Here is a 20,756-nt window from a genome sequence, read left to right as displayed (position 1 = left end):
CTGGAATCATTCAGCCTAAGCTCAATTTCAATTTGTTGCCTCTTCATTGATATGCATCAACTTGGATGGTATCTATGCCTGCGGTGATAACTTGAACATCATAAAGCTCCCCTTAGAAGATTGCACTAGTCTTGTGTAGATGTTCCATTGATGTCAAAACAAGACCTAGTTAGAGTTTCATCAAAAGGTCAAGTCATTGCTCCTACATTCTTAGTATTAGGATTAGATCCTCTCTTCGCCCTTATCCTTTTTCTATTTTTTTTAATCTAAGTTAGTAAGAGCCTGTGTCCAGCAAAGCAGATCGGAAGTTCAATGTAAGTCCCCTTGTGATTCCAGCAAATCACATCATACCACTGGAGCTTGTCCACACGTGGAGACCCCACTAAAAGAACCTTGGAGTCTACCTAACTGATCCTTTACGCGAATCTTCAGCAGTTAGAGACTATTTTCTCAAGAGAGGATAAGATGCCTTTAGGTATTTTATTCTGTGTATGATTGTGTACAAAATACACGTCAACAGAACTAAAATGGAAGAAACAGGGATTTTACCAATGGAAACAATAAGTCATTTTCAAGGAATGCTGGGAATAAATAAGTCCTTAGCTGATAATCAATGTGCACCGCTCACTGGTTTGGGCATAAGAAACAACAACCTTGGAATTATGGAGCAACATTTGCAGATGCCTGGCACTTCTACTGTAGTGCAATATGAGTCTAATAACATGTTAGCAGCTCTGCATGAAATATCTACCTTGAACTCTAATATTTATCAAGTTGAATCAAAAACTGAGAGGGAACCATCTGAAATTGCTGGTCAAGAACTGTTTGGAGAAGCAATGGTTGCAGTGAGGACTTCTAGCATAAATAATTTACATGAGAAAAATATGCTACCACCTGCTTCAGCACTTCAGTATGCTGCTAGTCAGTCTGAATCTTCAGCATCATTGAGTCTGATTCCATTTACAAACAAGTCAACTGGGGTAAACACAAGTCCTTTGCCTAAGGTGGAGGTGAATGTCGAATGTGTTTACAGATATCCTACAATTTATTCAGGCTGCATTCAAACTTGTGCTTTTGATTGTGGGGAGAATTTCATGAGTCATCTCAGTGTGGGATCACCAGACTTGTTAGACAGTGGTCTTTTAACTTCTGAACCAGGTAAAATAGAACAGCAGCCTTGGCTTGAAGAAAGTAGTCAGAAATATGAGGCTGTCTTCTCTGAGGACGGTTTAGTTGAAACACTGAACTATGCAGAAGGAAGTTTTGAAGATTTAGAATCTTTCTCTCAAAATCATTTTGTCATTAGATATGGTCACTGTGATTCCAGTGAGGATGTACCCAGTGACTGTAAGCTTTTAAAATCAGTCATTAGAGACCAAGACTATCTGCCAAATGCAGTTTCAAAACCTTTTGAAATGGATAAGGCATTTCAAACATTGGAATCAGCCTTAGTAACAAAAACAGATACAGATGCCAGGGATGAAAACTTGTTGTTGGAAAGGAAACTACCAGAATTGCGTTGTCTTCCTCAATTATATGGAATTTCGTCTGGTTCAACTTGTCACTCTGTTGTGACACAATGTATCAGTCCATCTATGGATACAGATATGGAGGGAGGTCTTTCATATGAAACTAACTCTGAACATCTTTTAGATGCAGTAGTGGGTAATTTATATTCAAGAGCAAACCATGGTACAGATGACAATGCATCCAGTAAGATGACATCCTCAGGATTAAGTACCATGGGTGTTCTGTGTAGCCCATCTGTTAGAACTGATACATGCTTGGTAGGGCAAGCAGATGGGTTGAAACAAACAGAATTTATAGTTGCCAGCCCTTCCCAGTGTATGTTAGATAAAGGAAACATACATAACTTTTGTAACATTGATAACGTTCACCCTGTGAACCAGGATCACACTGTCATAGAAAATTTAACAAATGAGTCCCCATCAATCACACATAAAAACTCAGGGATTGATGATTGTGAAAGTTCAAGGTGTGATGATTCATTGATTTCACAAGCAAAAACATCTGCCAGTATGGTCAAAGTCAATAGGAAAAGGGCTAGGTCTGGTGAAAGTGGCAGGCCAAGACCAAAGGACAGACAGCAGATTCAAGATCGAGTTAAAGAACTGCGGGAGATAATACCAAATGGAATCAAGGTAAATAAACCTCCTCTGTTGTAACCTGATATTGTTTTTACTTGCATAGTCTTTTTGTCGAAAACTTTAGTCCCTGAAAGTGTTTGGTGCTAACATTTGTTTCTTCAACAACACAGTGCAGCATTGATTCCTTATTGGCACGCACCATTAAACACATGATCTTTTTGCAAATTGTAACCAAGCATGCTGAAAATTTAAAGCAGAGCTGTGAGAAAAAGGTTGGATCTTGACAATATTTTAATTAAATTTGGTTTTAAGTCTCTTCCATGGTTAGTTATTTATTGTAAATATAAATATTAGTAGAAGTAAAGATTTTTTGAATGGTCATCAATACACTTATTTCATTCTAACGGCATCAATATATTTTTTTGACATGTTAACTTTCCATGCTAATTAAAAATGTAATTTTACTATCTTTTGAAAGCATGTCTTCTATGATGTACCGGCATCTATATTCTCAAAAAACTCTAGCATCGTACTGTGCCCTTAAAATGAGTCTTACAAGATAAGATTTTGACTTATAACTAATCTTGGATTTTTCTTGGCAGTTGTAAGAACCCTGCTGGTTCTAACTCTCCTGAAATACTATTGCTGATTTGTTTTTGGATTTTCAAGGTTTTTGAACAATTTTAAAGCAAAAAATAACAAGTGTACCAGGCAAGAGTTGCACATAAAACTGAATAGAAACAAAATTGAGAGCAACTGCATCTAAATTATGAATAAGATAACAGATACAATTAATTCTACTGCTAATAGCATACCCGTACATCCTCAGCTTATTTTAAATGAAGAATTCTGGAGTTTTCCAGCCAAACTTGGGAAACTAACCAAAATGAGTGTACAAATCTAGAATGTGATTTCTCTGAGCCAGAAAGTTGATGGAATAGCCCGAATAGGCTAGGCATTGGGAACTGTGCACTCAGAATGCAAATTAGGTAGGCGTTCCAGCCTCCCAGGAAAAATGTCCTCTTTTTGGAGCCCACGTGCCAAGTCTGATTGGTATGGCCAGCAAATGGGATTTGTATGGCTTGCTTATTTGATGCTAACTACTGCTAATTGGGGTGTCTAAGTCTGAAAGCTCTTTCCTTTCTGTAAAAATCTGCAAATAACTGAAATTAAGAAACCCAGATGAAGCACATTAAGACTTCAAGATGAAGCCCTCTCAGTTTGCAATAATTCAACTGATCTTTCACAGCCTTGGAATCACAGATCCATGAAGAAACCCTCTGAGACAAGGTCCTCTAAAACCCTTGTCTCAGACAATCCACAGAGCAAAATCAAGCAATGTCAAATAATCAATAATAGAGTTTGAATTGCTTTCAATTTCCTTATAATCCCCAAATGGCACAATTTTCACTAAGTACGCCCAAATGCATTTTAAATACGTTAAAATGTATTAATTAACTTTGCATAGTTCAATAGTCAACTTGGGCACCCAAAATCATTTAAGTGATTTAATAAAAATCACTTTATAATATTAAGTGGCTTTTAATTTAATAAAGTCACTTTATGACTTTATAATAACCATATAAGTTAATTAAATAACTTAGCCACTAGAATATTAATATCTCCTTCATTATTTAGTCTTTTGACGTGCCGTCTGAAGCTGGAGTCAATACTGAATAACCCCCATGTCTCCAGGTGCTCTGAGTAAAATTAGCACAATTGCCAGATTGACTTACTATAAATAGTAAGTCCCTCAACTAAGCCCACACACTAACTGCTAAGGCCCTGGAACTGAACCCGAGACTAAATTGAAGAAGTGGAACTGCCACTAAGACCCTCTATCCAAAATGTTAGCCTACGAGAGTCCAAAATAATAGGCTAACCCATCAGTCACTGAAACTGTCTAGAGTGAGGACATCACAGCAGTCCAAGGTAGGAATATCTTTTCATTATTGGGTTCAAGAACTCCCACATGTTTATGCGTGCCTTCCAACTCAAAGCAAGGAACCCACTAGTGTGTTTAAGTTTTATTATATATCTGATTGTTTTTCTATGTAACCATCTTGGATATTGCTTAGTAGTCTAAGGTAGGAACAACATTTCATTATTGGCTTTGGTAACACTCACATGAACACAAATATGAGGAGCCCCTAGTGTAATTAAGTGATATTATTTGTTAGGTTTTTCTGTACAACCATCCTAGGTAAGTGTCAGTGGGCATTCTACTATATGATCAAGCATAGTTGAAATACTCATAGAGTACTTGGCGCGAGTATTTTTGCTTTGCGAGTTTTAATTTTTCAGCTAAAAACTCGCAAAGAAAACTAGGGGAGTCTAGCAAAAAAAACAATTGCATAAAAAAAAGAGGCACATATGTGTAAAAGAATTATCTAAAAAACAAAATTTCTTCAAGTTAGTCTCATTCTCTTTATCAGAATATATATGTGAAATATAACATTTAAGTATAAGAACTTATACTTTAAGTTGTATTTCATGTATATATTGGTAGGATGTTTGAGATTGGTTTCAGATTTTAGGAGTTATAATGCAAATTCTAGGTTTTAGAAGATCTTATAAATTTTCATAGTCAAATTTTAGTAATCAGTAGGCTCCTATCAACATTCTCTCGCTCTCTCTATCTCACTCACTTTATCTGTCCTGAATTCTAGACCTATCTCTCTCCTTATCACTCTTCCTCTATCCACTCTCTCTACCGCTCTATGTCTCATTCTCTCCTCTCTTCCCCAAGATCTAGACCTATCTCTCTACCTCTCTCTCACCCCCAGACCCCCACGAGGGGTGCTGCACTCAACCTTGTTTTGGTGAGGTAGAGGAGCCACAACAAATTCCTAGGACTAGACCCTCTAGTTCTACCACTCCCCTAGTTTTCACTAGAGATGGGAAGAGGAAGATGTAAAATGTTTTGATGTAGCATTTTCTTTTAGTTTTACAAAAACATTTTGCTATTTTCATTTTGTTTCAAACTATCAGCCATCAGCTTTCAACATGAGGATGCCATTTTGTACCCAATTTGCATTTAAATCAATCAAATATAACTAGACTTGGCTTGTTTCTTTTATTTGCTCATTTATTGACTCATTGCATGCATCTCCTCATTGAATTTTGCAAAAAAAATGCATTTCTAATGTAATTTAAGCAATTTTTTAAGTTGCCAAGTTTTTTGCCAAGTCGTATTTTTTTGGGCCTTGACGATTTTTGGTCGAATCCAAGTTTTTCAACTATGATATGATGTGTATTCCTCACTGTTGTCATTTTATGAGGCTTGTTGTCCATAGCAAAATTCAATAGTCATTTACCAACAAATTTAGGACAAGGTGATTGTCTTAAGTTCACTTTTCACACTTCTACAAAGATATTGTCATCAATGATGATGAGTTATGTGGTAGTCAAGGTCTATCGAACATATTTGTTGCTCTCATTAATTCCCACTATGACATGTAATGGCACATTGACACATAAAATGGGACAAAATAAATTATTAAATCATACAAACTTTTGAGTTAAGATGAAGTCGTTTAATGCATATGCTTTCCTCCCGCCCAGCTCTGTTGTTTTGGAATTTAGTTCTAGCATGGTTTTGGAAATTTTGTTGTAGGGTTTGTCACAGCATGGCAAGCTCAAGCAGACAGGTAACAAACAAATGCCAACCAACGAACATAAGTTTTAATTACTTACCACGGTAACTAAATCCAGACATGAACCTGTAGGATACAGATCTAGTGATTATTTTATACCAAAACAACCTTCAAAGTCAATATCCAAGGTAACGAGTTCATTATATCAAACATGATTCAGTACCTCCAATGTGTTAACATGTAAAACACTAGTGAGTACTCATAGCCAAGGTTTATATAAGTCTATAACCTCAAAACCTATTATTCAATTCCATGTAATTCATTGATTTTGGTGGGTACGCTGGTCTAAGCATATGGAAACACAGGAACAACTTAGGTTTCTGAAACGGATACTCATGCCCTTTTTAATGTTTAAAGAATCTGAAACTCAAGGAAAGGCTTTGTGTTCTAGAAGCAAAGATGAATGGACAGCATTTGTTATGGTTAGGCATGATTTCAATACTCTCCACCTCTAGGGTGGAATAATACATGGTCTCAATCTAATTGACGCAATGCTACATAGACAGTTTGTCTCCTTTTGGAAACTGTAAGTTTGTAGTCTCCGGAAAACTAATAGTACAGTAAAAGGATACCAATAAAATTAGTGAATTTATATTCTCCAACTGAGTTAACGATTCTAGTTTGGGTTTGGGTTTGGGTTTGAAGGTTCAGTTCGTGGGTATGGTAAAAAAAAAATTAGGCTGGGTTTGAAGATGGGTGCATCCATAAAATAAAAAATTTATACATATTTGCAGTAGTAATTAAGTTCAAAATACACCACCATATTAATAGTCAAATAACATAGCAAAATAGACCACCATATTAATAGTCAAATATTAGTCAAACTCAAATGCCATGATATATATTAAACTTTAAAGTTAAAAATGTTAAGTGTCTACAATCAGCCATCATTAATCAAATATCATATGGGCCATCAAAAATATCATCATCATCCATATTAGATGATCTAAGTTGTGATAAATTAGAAGAACCACAAATAGTGCCACTGGCACTACCACTAGCACTTTCAAGCTCATTAGGTGGCTCATAGTCATCATCAACATCAAGTGCAGTAAAGTGGTTAGTGGAAGTATCCAAGTCTATACTCTCTGGCTTGATAATTCACTTCTTTGTCTCCCCTTCTTTGTAGCCACTTTGCTTGTGTGTAAGGAGCCACAAGTTTGAACGCACAAACACCAAGTACTCTGCCTTTACCGTAGTCCGATGCACTTTATTGAGTGGATGGAGTATGTGCTCCAATTCATCTCAAATTCAAATGAACAAGCAATCTATTAAGACAAAAGTAGAGAGTTAAGAGTTACAAAATTATAAAATTTAAATATAAATAAAACTTAAAATTTTGGAAAAAAGATCTTTTTTAATAAAACTTGCTTGTGATAAAATTTTGATTGCAAGAGGTTATAGATGCATGTATGTTCTGTCATGAAAGTACCACTAACTATGAGCATCGACCATATATTTGTCCTGAAGAGCATCAAGACCACAGTCATTGGAGTATGCAAAATCCATGAATTCAACACTCACTACATCTTGCATGTCATGATCAATGGAGAGTCTATGAAGTGCTACCTATTGACGTGCATTGTGTGACCATGCCCAACACAGAATAAAGTTTCTCAACAGTCACCTTATCCTCTCTTGATCAAAATCAAATGTATGCTAAGATTGCAGGAAGATCATACATTGACTCCAAGGTTCCAACTGCGTACTAGCGACTTTAATGTGGATATAGTCTCGTTTGGCTTTTATGTTTGCTGGTAATCCAAGGGGACTTACATTTGATCATTCTTTTGCTTCTTTGTTGTGGCTGTAACATCATCGGATATAGCAATTATGTGATGCTTCTACTTTAAACGAACTAAACTAGAATGAACTGAAATTAAAGGGGAAAGGGTTTAGGAAGACTAAGCTAAATCTAGGAACTCAATAGATAGCAATGATTGGGATGAGATCTACAGCACTTCACTTTGCCACTAGAAGACAACTACATGAAGCAGGTGCAATCTTCAGGGGTTGTGTTTGAAAGATTTTAAACTATTGATGAACACCATCAGAGAACAATATTCATCCAACAATTTAAATTAAGCGCACACATAAAATAGCTCAATCCAACCTTGCATTGTTGATAAAAATCATCTATCAACAAAATGTATGAGCAATTGATCTGTACCTTAAAACATTGCAATCAACTTTGTTCATCTAACTGCTTGGAAAATAAGATTTTATTCTCTGTGAGGAAGGTAAAACCATGCAAGTTTTGAAAAATAACTTAGCGAACACCATCAGAGAACAATGTATCACTATTATTATCTCAATAACTTATTGCAACAATTTCATACAATCTCCCCCCTTTACAAATGAAGGGGTGACCCCCTTATATAGGCCTCCAGCTTGAAATTGGATGGCCTTGATTACAAACTGATCAACGACTAAGATTCAACACACAAACCCTAATTAGGGTTTGACCAAAGATTCCAAGTTTATGACACCACATAGTGGGAAAATACATTAATGATGCACTACGCCCATTATCAATTAATTACACTTTCTGCCAAAAATGGTGCCCTTAATGCAATAAATGCGCCATTATGCAAAGTTCGCCCATTGCGCAATGAATGCACCACTACCCCAAAGATCAGCCACTATGCAATTAATGCTCCACCATCCATATTCGCCCAACATGCAAAAGATCATTTATTTCATTAAGTATGACGGCTGCCATGCATTGAATTAGCTGTCACCCTGGTCAAATATTCTCGGCAATGAATGCGCCACTATGCCATCATGCGGTCAAAAGGCTTTCATCCAAGAATGGACCCCGCTGTCATAGGAACTTATATAACTTTTCGGGTTGTGCTTCATTAATACGAAATATTCTCTGTGCATGTCACCAACTCATCCTTTACAAGAATCTTTCCATTCCGGGCTCACAAAAGGTATTTTGGAAGATTTTCCTATCTTGGAAGAATTTTAACAATCTTTTCCACCTCTGAAGGATTCCTAAAAGCCTGGAAATTTTGGAGAGAGAAAATCTTTCCAAAGAGTTTTTTGTCCTGAAGGAAAATTATTGTATTCTCGCGCACACTTCGTGTCCTGAGGAAGATTTTTCCTTCAACTGACCATTTTGTTTTCATGTCTGAGGAATTTTGTCAACCTGAGTCTTGAAGAGAGAAAATCTTCTTACTTAGCTAATTTTCCTCTTGCCTTGGAATTATTCTCCTTGGATGCATTTCTTCCTTGAGGAAGGAATTTTTTTTAAATTTTTAAATTTTCCTCCCAAATCATGGTTCTGCATTTTCTGCTTGTCTTGGAGGAAGGAAATTCTTCATGCCTTAGCCAACTTTTACTATTTCCAAGAATTATGTCCTAAAGGAAGGAATTTCCAACACTTAGTCAATTTTTTACTTTCCTGTAATTCTTCAACCTAGGCAAATTTCTTCCTCGAGGAAGGAATTTTCTTGAATTCTTAATATCCTCCTCCTTGAGTTCTGAATTTCACATCAATTTTGTGTCTGGGTGCTATTTGTCACTGGAGGAGGAATTAATGATTTTCTTGCTTTTCCTCCCCTTCACTTTGGCACTCCTTTCTTGTATTGGGCGCCATCTTGCCCTATGGAGGAATTCTATCCTTGGAGGGAAATTCCTCCTTTGCCCTTATTTGGCGCCCATCACCTTGCTTGGGCAGTATTTCTATCTCTTGAAGGAATTGCACACTTGGATGGAAATTCCTTCCTTACCTCTATCTGGCACTCTACCCTCAATTTGGATGCTAGATTCACCTTGTCAAAATTTGAATGCCTTTTTTCTTCCTTAGGGTTCATGATTGCATTGAAGTCACACATGAAAATGAGGTGTTGGGAGTGCACTAGTGCCCAAATATTTACTTCAATATACTTGATTCTCAGGTTCCTCATTAGGGTGATATGTTTAAGTGTATGTTTTTTCATGAGTAAATGAACTGATTACCCCCCAAATATAAGAGTTGTGTGAAATGCTTACACATGATCACTAACTTCTGCTTTGACGAGAGCACATTTGTTTGCTACCCCAAAGCCTGACAATTTTGCCTATTTGATGCTATCAAAGTAGGTAGTTTCCAATAGGATTATGATGTCAATTAGTTTTCTATTGCTTTGAAGTTTGAAGGTTGGTGAGATCTGTTCCCCCCACATTCCAGGACAAAATTTGCATTATTATATTGAATTTGGGTCTGATATATCCATGTCTTTTGCTTCATTCTGCTTCGACAAAGCTCCTTTATCCCTTATTCATAGTTTGTGTTGGGCTGCTTATGCCTTGAATATAATCTCTTTATGGGTGATTTGACACTGTTGTGTATCATTTTTTTGGGTGATAGCTATTACCTATGGATATGTTATTTCTGATTCACCTACAACAATGTTTATCTCTTCCATAATTTCCAAGGCTGCAAAGGTATTTGCAAGTTGAATTTTGTTAACCTACATTTTTTGCACTTTTCTTTTTCTTTATTATGGTTTGCTAATGTTTTTGTACATCTGCATTTATTAATTTTCCTTGTTTTAAAGGTTTGCTCAACATTTTGCCCCCTATTCCTTTGTTGGGGTCTTGGCTATGGCTTGCCTTCCTTCACACACACAGATGCTTGCTAGATGACTATGTTCATGGCAGAATCTGCAGTAGAATGGGAAATTTTCATGGTCAAAAGGCTGCTACCATTTTATTTCGGAAGTGTCAAGAATGAGCCTATTTGGAAAGTGTCCAGATCTATATTCACTTTTTTTGACATCGTTTCAGTTCTAGTTCCTGGTCATCTTAGAAGACACTATGTATTCTACTATTGCCCCACCTATTTTTTCTGCTCCTCCTGCCAATATCCACTTGATAGCAATGGAAGGTAGACCAAAAGGAGGACAATGTGTGGTAAATCATCTATTCAGTTGAAAGCAGGAGCCCAATTTTTCATGAGGAGGCTAGACTTGTTGAAGAACTAAGGATCTTCTTGGAAGATTGTTGTTTCCTTGCTTTCAGATGAAGACTGCCATGAAGTACCCATTGGCCATCTTTAAGGTTCCAATTCCATGCTCTTAGGATTCTAGGTCCCAAAAAATCACTCAAAAATTTGCAGATTAGGGATCTTTTTTTCCAACTTCCATAATTTTTTTCATTATTGTTGTCACAAAAGTTTGCACCCTTGCTGAACTATGAACTTAGCAACCTTGTGAAACATGGAAACAACCCCGAAGTGTGGGGCCTTGTGCAAGGGGGTTGAATCTCTGGAGAAGGCCAGCTTCCTTCTCAATCCAAGTGCAAGTGTTGAACCAACTCAACACTCCAAATTCTACTCCTTAACCTATCCTAATAGCTTGCAGAGGAAAAGAGGAGAAAGAAATGCTAAAATGAAAGGAGGTGATGCACCAAGATAAGAAATGTTTCTCTCTCCACCCAAAAATGACACACAGTCTCAATCGAACTCCTAGGAATGCTTTGGATGTTGAAGGCCTCAAATCTTTCAATCAAATTCCAAACCCTTTGTATGATTTAAGTTGTTCTTTGTTATGTTTTGAGCTCTAATATGATTAACAACTAACTCACTATCCCCAAATACTTTCAAACATTTGATTTTTCTTTTTTGTGCAAGTTGGAGACCTTGGACTAGGGCTTCATACTCAACCACATTGTTGGTGCAACCAAAATGAAGCCTAAAAGAGAAGAAATATTTCTCCTGCTCAGGAGAAACAAGCATCACACCAGCACCTGCACCATTCCTGTTTCTTGAACCATCAAAAAACATGCTCCATAACCTCTTTGAATCTTCTTGTGTCTTGATGATGTTAGGAATAGGAGTATCCTCCTCATGAATGCAATAGGTACCAAGCCCAGTCTCCTCACTTTCAGCTAATGGATCAAACTGGAAAGCATTGCCCCACTCATCTATCAAGCAATCAGGAACCTCTTCTAGAAGAGTAGCAAGCTAACAGACAATAGATTTCTCCCCCTCTTCACACAAAGTGCAATTCATGTTTATAAGGCTAGGGGTGTAGGGCTCAATGTGGTTTTGTGCAGTGGGTTCTGCTTTTCTGATAACCTTGGTACCATACCTTGTTTGAAATAGCATGTGGGACCAATCAAAAGACATGTATCCACCTATCTTGGCGGTGAAGTCTCTAGACAGACAAATGGCAAAGAAGGCGGGGAGGTCTATGACTGATATGTTTTGTAAGACATTGCAACTAGGGCATGCATGTAAAGTTAACTTCAAATTTTTAACAACCCTTACTGTCTTAATAGAAGTGCCATCCAATTGGACAATTCCCCTAGTCACAGGTTCATATTCTATACCAAGAAGGTCAACTACCTTCTTAGGCATGACCGAGCTGCTAGCTCTTGAATCTATCATACAATTGTCAACTAAGTTATCTCCTATGATTAAAGAGAGATATAAGGGGGGAGGCTTATTGATCTTGTTTGAATCTTCTTCCTCCTTGGGTTGTACCAAACTAGTGGAGACTGTCTTCCTGTTGACCGCAACCTCATCACTTTATTGGTTGATGTCCTTCAATGCCTCCTTAAGCAAATCCCTTTGAGATGGGATGGAAAGGGCCTCCCACATAGTGACATTGAGATTGGCCTTCTTCATTTGGTCAACTATATTGAAAGGAACACCAGTTGATTTTGAAGGCCCCTTTGAAGCTATAAGGTCTATCTTTGTCCTTGGGACGACCTGGCCTCCTCTTGCCTCCTGCTCCCTTGAATGGTAGTTTGACTTGTATCTTAGACTGCTACCTTGGGTGTTGGAGCTTGGGTAGATGTTGAAGGTGAGGCACCCTTTATCGCTTTCCTTTTTGACCTTGTGTATTGTAGCATAGCATCACCATTTGTCTGGTTTATACCATAGAACTTTGTCTCTTGCCAATTGACGAAAGTAGAATCTCCTTATATGTGAGCGTGATTGCCAACACTTGGCTGATTTGGATCATATTGCTGGCTAGAGGTGGTTGGCTCATTCTGCACTACTAGAGCGTGGACAAGCTCTCCATTTTGGCATGCACCTTGGTTGTGTGGCAGATTACATGGTTGACACCATAGTTACAAGACTCAGACTCAGCTCGGACTCGGCAAGTTGATTTTTTACTCGGACTCGGACTCGGCGCCCAGACTCGACAAATTGAAAAACCCAAGAAATTCAATTTTTTTTTATGATTTAAAACTTGTTTCATGCATCCTTTAATAAATAAACATTAAAGACACAATAATCTCATCAAATAGCACATATACAAGTTTACATTGATCACATACGTATAAATGCAAATTTTAGGCTTGAGCTGAAGGAAATAAGCTAAACTAAATAACACATTAGAAATATAGATAGTGTCAAATGTCTACAAATTTAATGGAATATGAAATCCATGTCATCAAAAGTTCAAAACATATATCAAGTTCAATATAAAAACTAGATCGTAGAAGTCTTAGGCTCAAAGGAGCCAATAACAGTGATCACTCAATCTCGCAATTGTCCTACGTGTGTGTCTAAGATAGGTCTTGGAACGTTCTGTAGCCATGATCTCTGCTTGTGTCTCAAGCTCAGCCTCAACCTCAATGACATCCGCATCCTCATGTTATATGGAGCCTAATCAAACTCGGAGGTTAAATTCTCCCCACTTTTATTGGCACAGTTTTCCCTCAAATTATTCAATGGGGGTTTGGGGGCATCGCCCCCGAGTTGAGGTCAAGGGGCAATGCCACTTGCAAGGTCCAAGGGCAGCACCCCTGGCGTGCTCCCTGTCACGGTACAGGGCGGTGTCGACTTTTATTATTTTATCATCCTCGGTCTTGTTGTGATGTTTTCACACATCGCCCCATTGCAAAAGGGGATCCCCCTACTTTTTAGGCCCTCTTGGTCTTTTTGGTTTTCGTTTTTGGGTCTTCTTGTGGCAATCTCATTGGTCTCTCTGAGTTTGCAAGTGAGTGGGGTTAGTTCAATCAAGCCTGCTTTTCACTTGAGCAATTTTGGCGAAGTCTAGGGCTCGTTTTGTTAGTTTTAGGGTACTTTCCTTTAGTCCTAGATTTTAGTGGTTTCCTTTTAGGGTTTTTGAAAACTGAAAGTTGCAATGGAAAATTCTGCCCAAGGATGAGTTAGGGAGCTAAAGGAGAGGGGTCGTGGAAAACCAAGAAGAATCAAAATTCCACCACAAGAGGAAAATAGCGCCCAAGTCAAGGAGAAAATGTTAAAATGACAAAGGCATGGAAATGATCAAATTTCTCCACTTAGTGGATTCCACGCCCAAGGTTGGAAATTTTCCAAGGCAAAGGGGAATTTGAAGGTCAAGAATGGAATGAAGGAGCAGGAAATCCCCTTGCAAAATTTTTAGAAAAATCCTTTTTTAGACACCAAATCTCGATCGAATTTCAAAATTTTTGTAGATTTGGAATTGTGAGAGAGTTCTCTCTCTTGGAGACTCACGTACTAAAAAATAGGAAATGTGGCAAATTGATGAAAAAGCCTCTTCGGAACAAGATGAACTCAAAAAGCACAAAATTCCTTCCTAAAGGAACAAATTTCCAAAATTTCTTCTCCAGTTCCGAAATGTGCCTAAGGTAGGAAGCAGAACATGAAAATCAAGGTTCAGAAAGGAAACTTAAAGAATTCAAAAAAAAATTCCTTCCTCAAGGAAGAAATGTGCCCAAGGTGAAGAATTCGAAGAAAGTGGAAAAATTGACCAAGTGTTGGAAATTCCTTCCTTCAGGATAGAATTTTAGAAAAGGTGAAAAATTGCTCAAGTGTTGGAAATTCCTTCTTTCATGACAAAATTCTTGGAAAAGGTGAAAATTTGGCTAAGTGTTGGAAATTCCTTCCTTCAGGACAAAATTCCAAGAAAGGTGAAAAATTGACTAAGTGTTGGAAATTCCTTCCTTGGGACGAAATTCCAAGCAAGGAAGAAATCACACCCAAGGATGAATTAAAGATAAAATTTCTAACGCAAGGAAAGAATCAAAGATGAACTGAACAAGAAATTTCCCCCCAGGAAAACTTTTGAAAAATCCATTTTCAAGCATCAAATCGCATCCAAATTTCAAAATTCTTTCACATCTGGATTCATAAGAGAATTTTCTCTCTTGGAACGTGGAATCCTATTTTAGGAAAGTTCCTAAAAAATAGGAGATGGTGGAAAATCATAAAAAATCTCCTCCAGAGCAAGGAAAGTTCGAAAAACAGTAAACTTCAAGAAAATTCTTTATGGATCAAATTTTTCTCTCTCCAGGGGTTTCTCGCCAAGTGGCAATCAAGTCGGCACATGTTGAGTCAATGGAGCATCTTTTTGCATGCAGCCATCGTGTGAAGGCATAGTGGCGCATTCATTGCTGGAATATTTGACCATGGTGGTGGCTAATTCATTGCATGGCAATCGTCGTACTTAATGCAATGGTGGAGCATCTTTCGCATGTAACTATCGTATTCAAGAGATAATGGAGCATTTATTACACATTGGGCGAATTTGAAAGAAGTGGTGCATTTAATGCACAATGGATGCCATTTTGGGCATTGTTGACGTGTATTTTGTACACAATCATACACAGAATAAAATACCGACAGGCATCTTATCCTCTCTTGAGAAAATAGTCTCTAACTGCTGAAGATCTGCAAAAAGGATCAGTTAGATGGACTCCAAGGTTCTTTGATGTAGGGTCTCTACGTGTGGACAAGCTCCAGTGGTATGATGTGATTTGCTGGAATCACAAGGGGACTTACATTGAACTTCCGATCTGCTTTGCTGGACACAGGCTCTGACTAACTTAGATTAAAAAAAATGGAAAAAGGATAAGGGCGAAGAGAGGATCTAATCCTAATACTAAGAATGTAGGAGCAATGATTTGATTTTTGATGAAACTCTAACTAGATCTTGTTTTGACATCAATGGAACATCTACACAAGGCTAGTGCGATCTTCTAGGGAAGCTTTATGATGTTCAAATCATCACCGCAGGCATAGATACCATCCAAGTTGATGCATATCAATGAAGAGGCGACAAATTGAAATTGAGCTTAAGCTGAACGATTCCAGTCGACTACACAAGGCAAGTCTGCAATCAACAAACTGCTAGTAGTATGGATATACGAACTCCACCATCAATCAATCACATTTCCTCCATTCATCTAATCATCTACCATCTAAGATTGAAGACTCAACAAGAAACCATGCAAATTGCAAGAAAACGACATATTTCACCATTACTTCAATGAAAATGGAGTTTGTTTACAATCAATGGCAACAATTTCTTGCCTTGTCCTCCTATTCTACTCTAATTGCTATTCTATCAATTATTTACAACTCTCTCTAATTCTATCTAAAATTCCTTTTTACAAAATGAAATGCCTGGGCTTATATAGTGCCCACAATACAATTTGATGGCTTAGATCAATTCAAGATCAATGGCCAAGATTTTACAATGAAAACCCTAATTAGGGTTTGTTACAACCATTACATAACATTTAATGCTTGACCAATGATAAAATTGTATTGCTTGGACACATGTCCCTTCTAGAAAAATCGACCAATGGATAGCCGGGGTAGGTACATCGAAGTTTGTGCCACCTTCCATGAGTTAAGTACATTGAATCTGGACATGCTGAGGTGGACTTCACTGACTGGAGGAGTGATGACTGGGATGCCACCTCATCTGACACTTGAAGCTTGCTAGATATTCAATTTGATGTCGTTGAGAGGCTATCTTTAATTAACTCTTGTTCTAACTCCTTTTGTCCTTGATGTGCAGGATGATGTACCTCGCCTTGGAACGCTGGATTGGAAGAGGTTGCCCTTGTCTTGGCTTGATCGTCCTGGCGAAGACCGTCCTGGCGAAGACCGTCCTTGATCCGGCTTGATTTTCCTTGAAGAGACCTCCATTTGATGCCTACACAACATTTCAAAATTAGTAACATGATTTTGCAATGAATAGATAGAGAGCAAATTTTAGGAAACTTAATGATAAGTCCTTTATTAATCATTTCCTAAAAACGACTGAGCTAAGGAAAAACAAAATTTCAAAATTCAAAATTAAGGAAATGACGATCAACGTTCAAAATCAAAACAATAAATCCATATCGTCATACCTCTTTGAGAGCTTAACTCTAAAATGCAAAATAAATAAAATTGCCTAGGCAAAATTTGAAATAAGATGGTCTTGATGTGATCTTCAAAAGAACGTTCCTCTTATCAACTTCGACACCCTTCAAGTCTTGGACGTGATTTCCTCTTCAAGTTAGCAATTTCGCCATCTTTGATATGTCTTTGACGTCCTAGGCAACTTCGCTCAAATGGAAACTTCAAGTTCGCCTCTCCTTTATAGTAGTTTCGCACCACCTTTGATTGAATTCGCTCCTCTTCTTGAATGATAATTTCGCCCTTCCTTTATATGAAATTCGCTCCTCTTTTGCCTTCTCCAAGTTGCATATGAGAGATGATAAATGATGATGTGAAAATGAAATAAACACCTTCCTTTATAGGCGCTCACCTTCATATTGACCTTAGGCCGACTTTTTGCAAAATATAGCAATTAAAACGATTTTTAAATAAATAATAAAGGCCGACCTTGACAAAATAAACCCAAGCGCTCCCTTTTGATTTTTATTAAATTAATAATTAATTATTAAATGCCTTTATTTTTAATTAATAAATTTCGATTTTTTACAAAGGCAAAAAATAATTAATAAATACATACCATGCGCTATTTAAATGCTTTTAATTAAATATCGATTTTTTTCTAGCATTTAAATAAATTTAAAAAATGTGTTTTAAGCGCCAAAATGAAAAAGTGAGAAGATACGTACCTCATCGCCCTGGTCCCTGACTGAGGGACAGGAGCGATCCATCAATTTGGTCATGATTCTTGCAATTTTTACGTCCAAGATCTTCATCCTTACGTCCAAATCGCCATTTTAGCTGGGTCCTTTGAGTTAGATTGACTTGCATGTGTGAATGAGTGCCTTTGGATGTAATATCGCCCTGGTCCCTTCCTGAGGGACAGGAGCGATCCTAGTTTCCTAGCTCAAATTTGCAAACTTTTGATCTTTGTTCTTCATTCATTGTCTTCCAAAGGACGTCCTTGACCATGCCTATCTTTGCCTTGTCTTGGTTTTGACGGAACATGAGTGTTTTAGTAAAAATCGCTTTGGTCCTTGTCCAAAGGACAGGAGCGATATAGGCTCTTTGTGCAAATTGGTAGCATTTTAACGTTCAACACTTTGGTATATCACCTTCAAAAGACGCCTTAGACCTTTTACCATCTTGCAAAACCTTGGCTTGACGTAAATTTTGAGAGACTTGGCCAATATAATCAATATCGCTTTGGTCCCTTCCTGAGGGACAGGAGCGAACTTCAAGTTTTGAAGCTTGTCCTTGCGTTCTTCAACTTGCCATTACCTTCAATGCGTGAAATGACGTCCCTTGATTCCTCTTGGTGGCTTGATACTTGTTAAACTTTCAAAATCTTGGTTTTTATGGAAATTTCGCTCTGGTCCCTTCCTGAGGGACAGGAGCGAATTAGGATATTTTAGAGCAAATCCCTCAATGTGGCGATCCTTGTAACTTTGTGCTTGATGGAGATGCTTCGAAACGTCCTTGGTACCTTGTTCTTCGCCTTGGAGTGTCCTGATCTTGGAGGGACGGCAATATAATCATCATATCGCCCTGGTTCCTTGGAGAGGGACAGGAGCGATCTTGGCTTTGTATGCTTCACTTCACTTTGCTAGCTTCCAGATTTATATTCAACGGGTTCATAATGCGTCCTTCCATTCATCCATGCCTTGGAATCGGTCGTAACTTGGCGAGAAAATCATCTATAACAAAAATCGCTCTGGTCCCTTCCTGAGGGACAGGAGCGAACTTAAGCATTTTATTGTTTTGATCAAGTCTGGATGCTCTATCATGCTCATTTCGTCCTTCACCATGCCTTTGATGTCTCGATTCGTCCGAACAAGGTCAGGAATGGCTCAACTAATCATTTTCGCTCTGGTCCCTTGGTGAGGGACACGAGCGATTCGCCTTGGTCCCTTGGAGAGGGACAAGAGCGCTTTTCGGTCTGGACCCTTGGAGAAGGACACGAGCGAAATTTGACTTTTCGCACTCTCAATCAGGACAATTTTAATGGAATATAACATTTAAGTATAAGTGACATTTCCTTCTATGTTTCTTCTTTCTTATACTTTAAGTTATATTCCATATATACTTTCAGGATGTTTGAGAGTGGTTTCAGACCTCCAGGAGTTATATTGCAAAATCTAGTTTTTGGAGGTTTTTTCAGTTTCCAGACTTAGTCAAATTCAGGATCAGGGCATTCCAGACTTAGCCAAATTTCAGGATCAGGACCTCACTCAGGCCGGACTTGCTATCCTATGTGATCCCTTGGGCGACGCTTCAAGTTATATTCATTTGATAAAATGCACCTCTCTGGACCTTTTCACATCGTCAAGACGTTTAAAATCCTGCAAGGACAAAGCAAAATTGGATTTGTAGCTCCGGTCCTCCACTGAGGGACAGGAGCGATTTTTCCCTTGGAGGCATTTCTGTGCTCATGAAAATCTTCAATTTATATTCAATGGAAAGATCTCGCCTTTCTCCATCACTTCCAATTCGTAATTCATCTTGACCCTGCAAGAATAGTAAGATATTTGAAAACGAGCTCCCGTCCTTCACTGAGGGACAGGAGCGATTTTGCTCCTACAGGCCAAAATATCATGATTTTACACATTTTATCACTTCACAAGGCGAAAACAAATCATTTGAAATGCCTAGGATCAAAATTCAAAAAAGTCAAAATTTGGTCAAAAATATTCAATTGGACAAAAAATCACATTTCATCTTCAACACTTAGACAAATTTAAGCTCTGCATTCAAAATTCCAATTGAAAATAGACCATTCTGGCGAATTCATTGCATTCAAAATTTGCATCCTAGAAAAGGAAAATCAAAAAGCTCCCAAAACCGACTGGATTCTGGTCCGAAAAGACGGTAATTAAAACCCTAAGGCTTGACCCTAAATCCAGACAACTAACAAACTAACAAAACCCTAGAAAAAGCAAAGCGAAAACGAACAAAACGAGCAAAAAACATGGGTCCCCATTTGCAATGGGGCGATGTGTGAAAACGTCACAACAGGCATGTAGAATTAATTGTATATGGGCATAATGAGTCTTTAATTGCTGATTCCCACCTTGTTGCATCATGTGTGGGCAATCTTTTTGGGAAAACCCTAATTAGGGTTTGCATGTGTACTCAAGGTATGTAGCCTATATAAAGGGGTGAGCCCCCTCATTTGTAGAGGAGGGTGATTTGTATGAAATTGTTGCGATAAGTTTTTTGAAATAATAACAGTGAAACATTGTTCTTTGATGGTGTCCACTTAAGTTATTTTTCAAAACTTGCATGGTTTCACCTTCCTCACTTAGAGTAGAAGTAGTATAGTGCTTTGATTTCAATGGAGAATGTAATGGTGTTTGATGAATTTACATGGTTAATACTTTTTGCATCTTGTTGATTGTAAGTTGCAATGTAAAGTTAATCTGAGCCACTAAACTTGTGCTAAGTTCGGTTGTAGACAGTCGTTTGGATTGCGTCGTTTTGGGTATTCAAATGCACTTTCTCGATTTGAAAATCCTTCAACATCCTCAGAAGATTGCATTGGTTCCTGTGGAGTTGTAGTTAAACTTGGCGAAGCAAAGCTTGGTTTATTTGCTATGTTACCCGGGGATGCATCCCCGATGTTTTTTCAGGCATCCCCATCCCAGGGACAGGGGACTGCTAGGGGACATCCCCACAAATTCTGCATATTGATGGTGAATTTTGACAATGAATTCTATAAGCAATTTGACTTTGACTCTCAATTTAACACAAATTTGGCATAAGAAATCTACTAGTTCTTATATGTCAAGGTTCTATAATGTATATGTGCATGCTTTATCCATGTTTTCATATGAATATTTTAAATTTCCCTATATATTTTAATTTTCCTATTTT

At 37.8% G+C, this 20,756-nt stretch overlaps 1 protein-coding gene across 1 annotated transcript in view; it reads left to right on the top strand.

Annotated features, from left to right (window-relative positions):
• LOC131038424 (uncharacterized) overlaps window positions 1-20,756 on the top strand; it is a 151,050-nt gene that overhangs the window by 114,832 nt on the left and 15,462 nt on the right. Inside the window, exons 8-9 of the mRNA XM_059210200.1 lie at window positions 521-2,162; window positions 2,279-2,380. Coding sequence (XP_059066183.1) covers window positions 521-2,162; window positions 2,279-2,380 — 1,744 coding nt within the window. The remainder of the gene's footprint in view (window positions 1-520; window positions 2,163-2,278; window positions 2,381-20,756) is intronic.

The sequence above is a fragment of the Cryptomeria japonica genome, chromosome 8 (assembly GCF_030272615.1).
Source record: "Cryptomeria japonica chromosome 8, Sugi_1.0, whole genome shotgun sequence".
NCBI classification, from domain to species: Eukaryota; Viridiplantae; Streptophyta; class Pinopsida; order Cupressales; family Cupressaceae; genus Cryptomeria; species Cryptomeria japonica.
The sequence above is the reverse complement of the archived record's forward strand: the minus strand, read 5'-3'. Positions and strand labels throughout refer to the sequence as shown.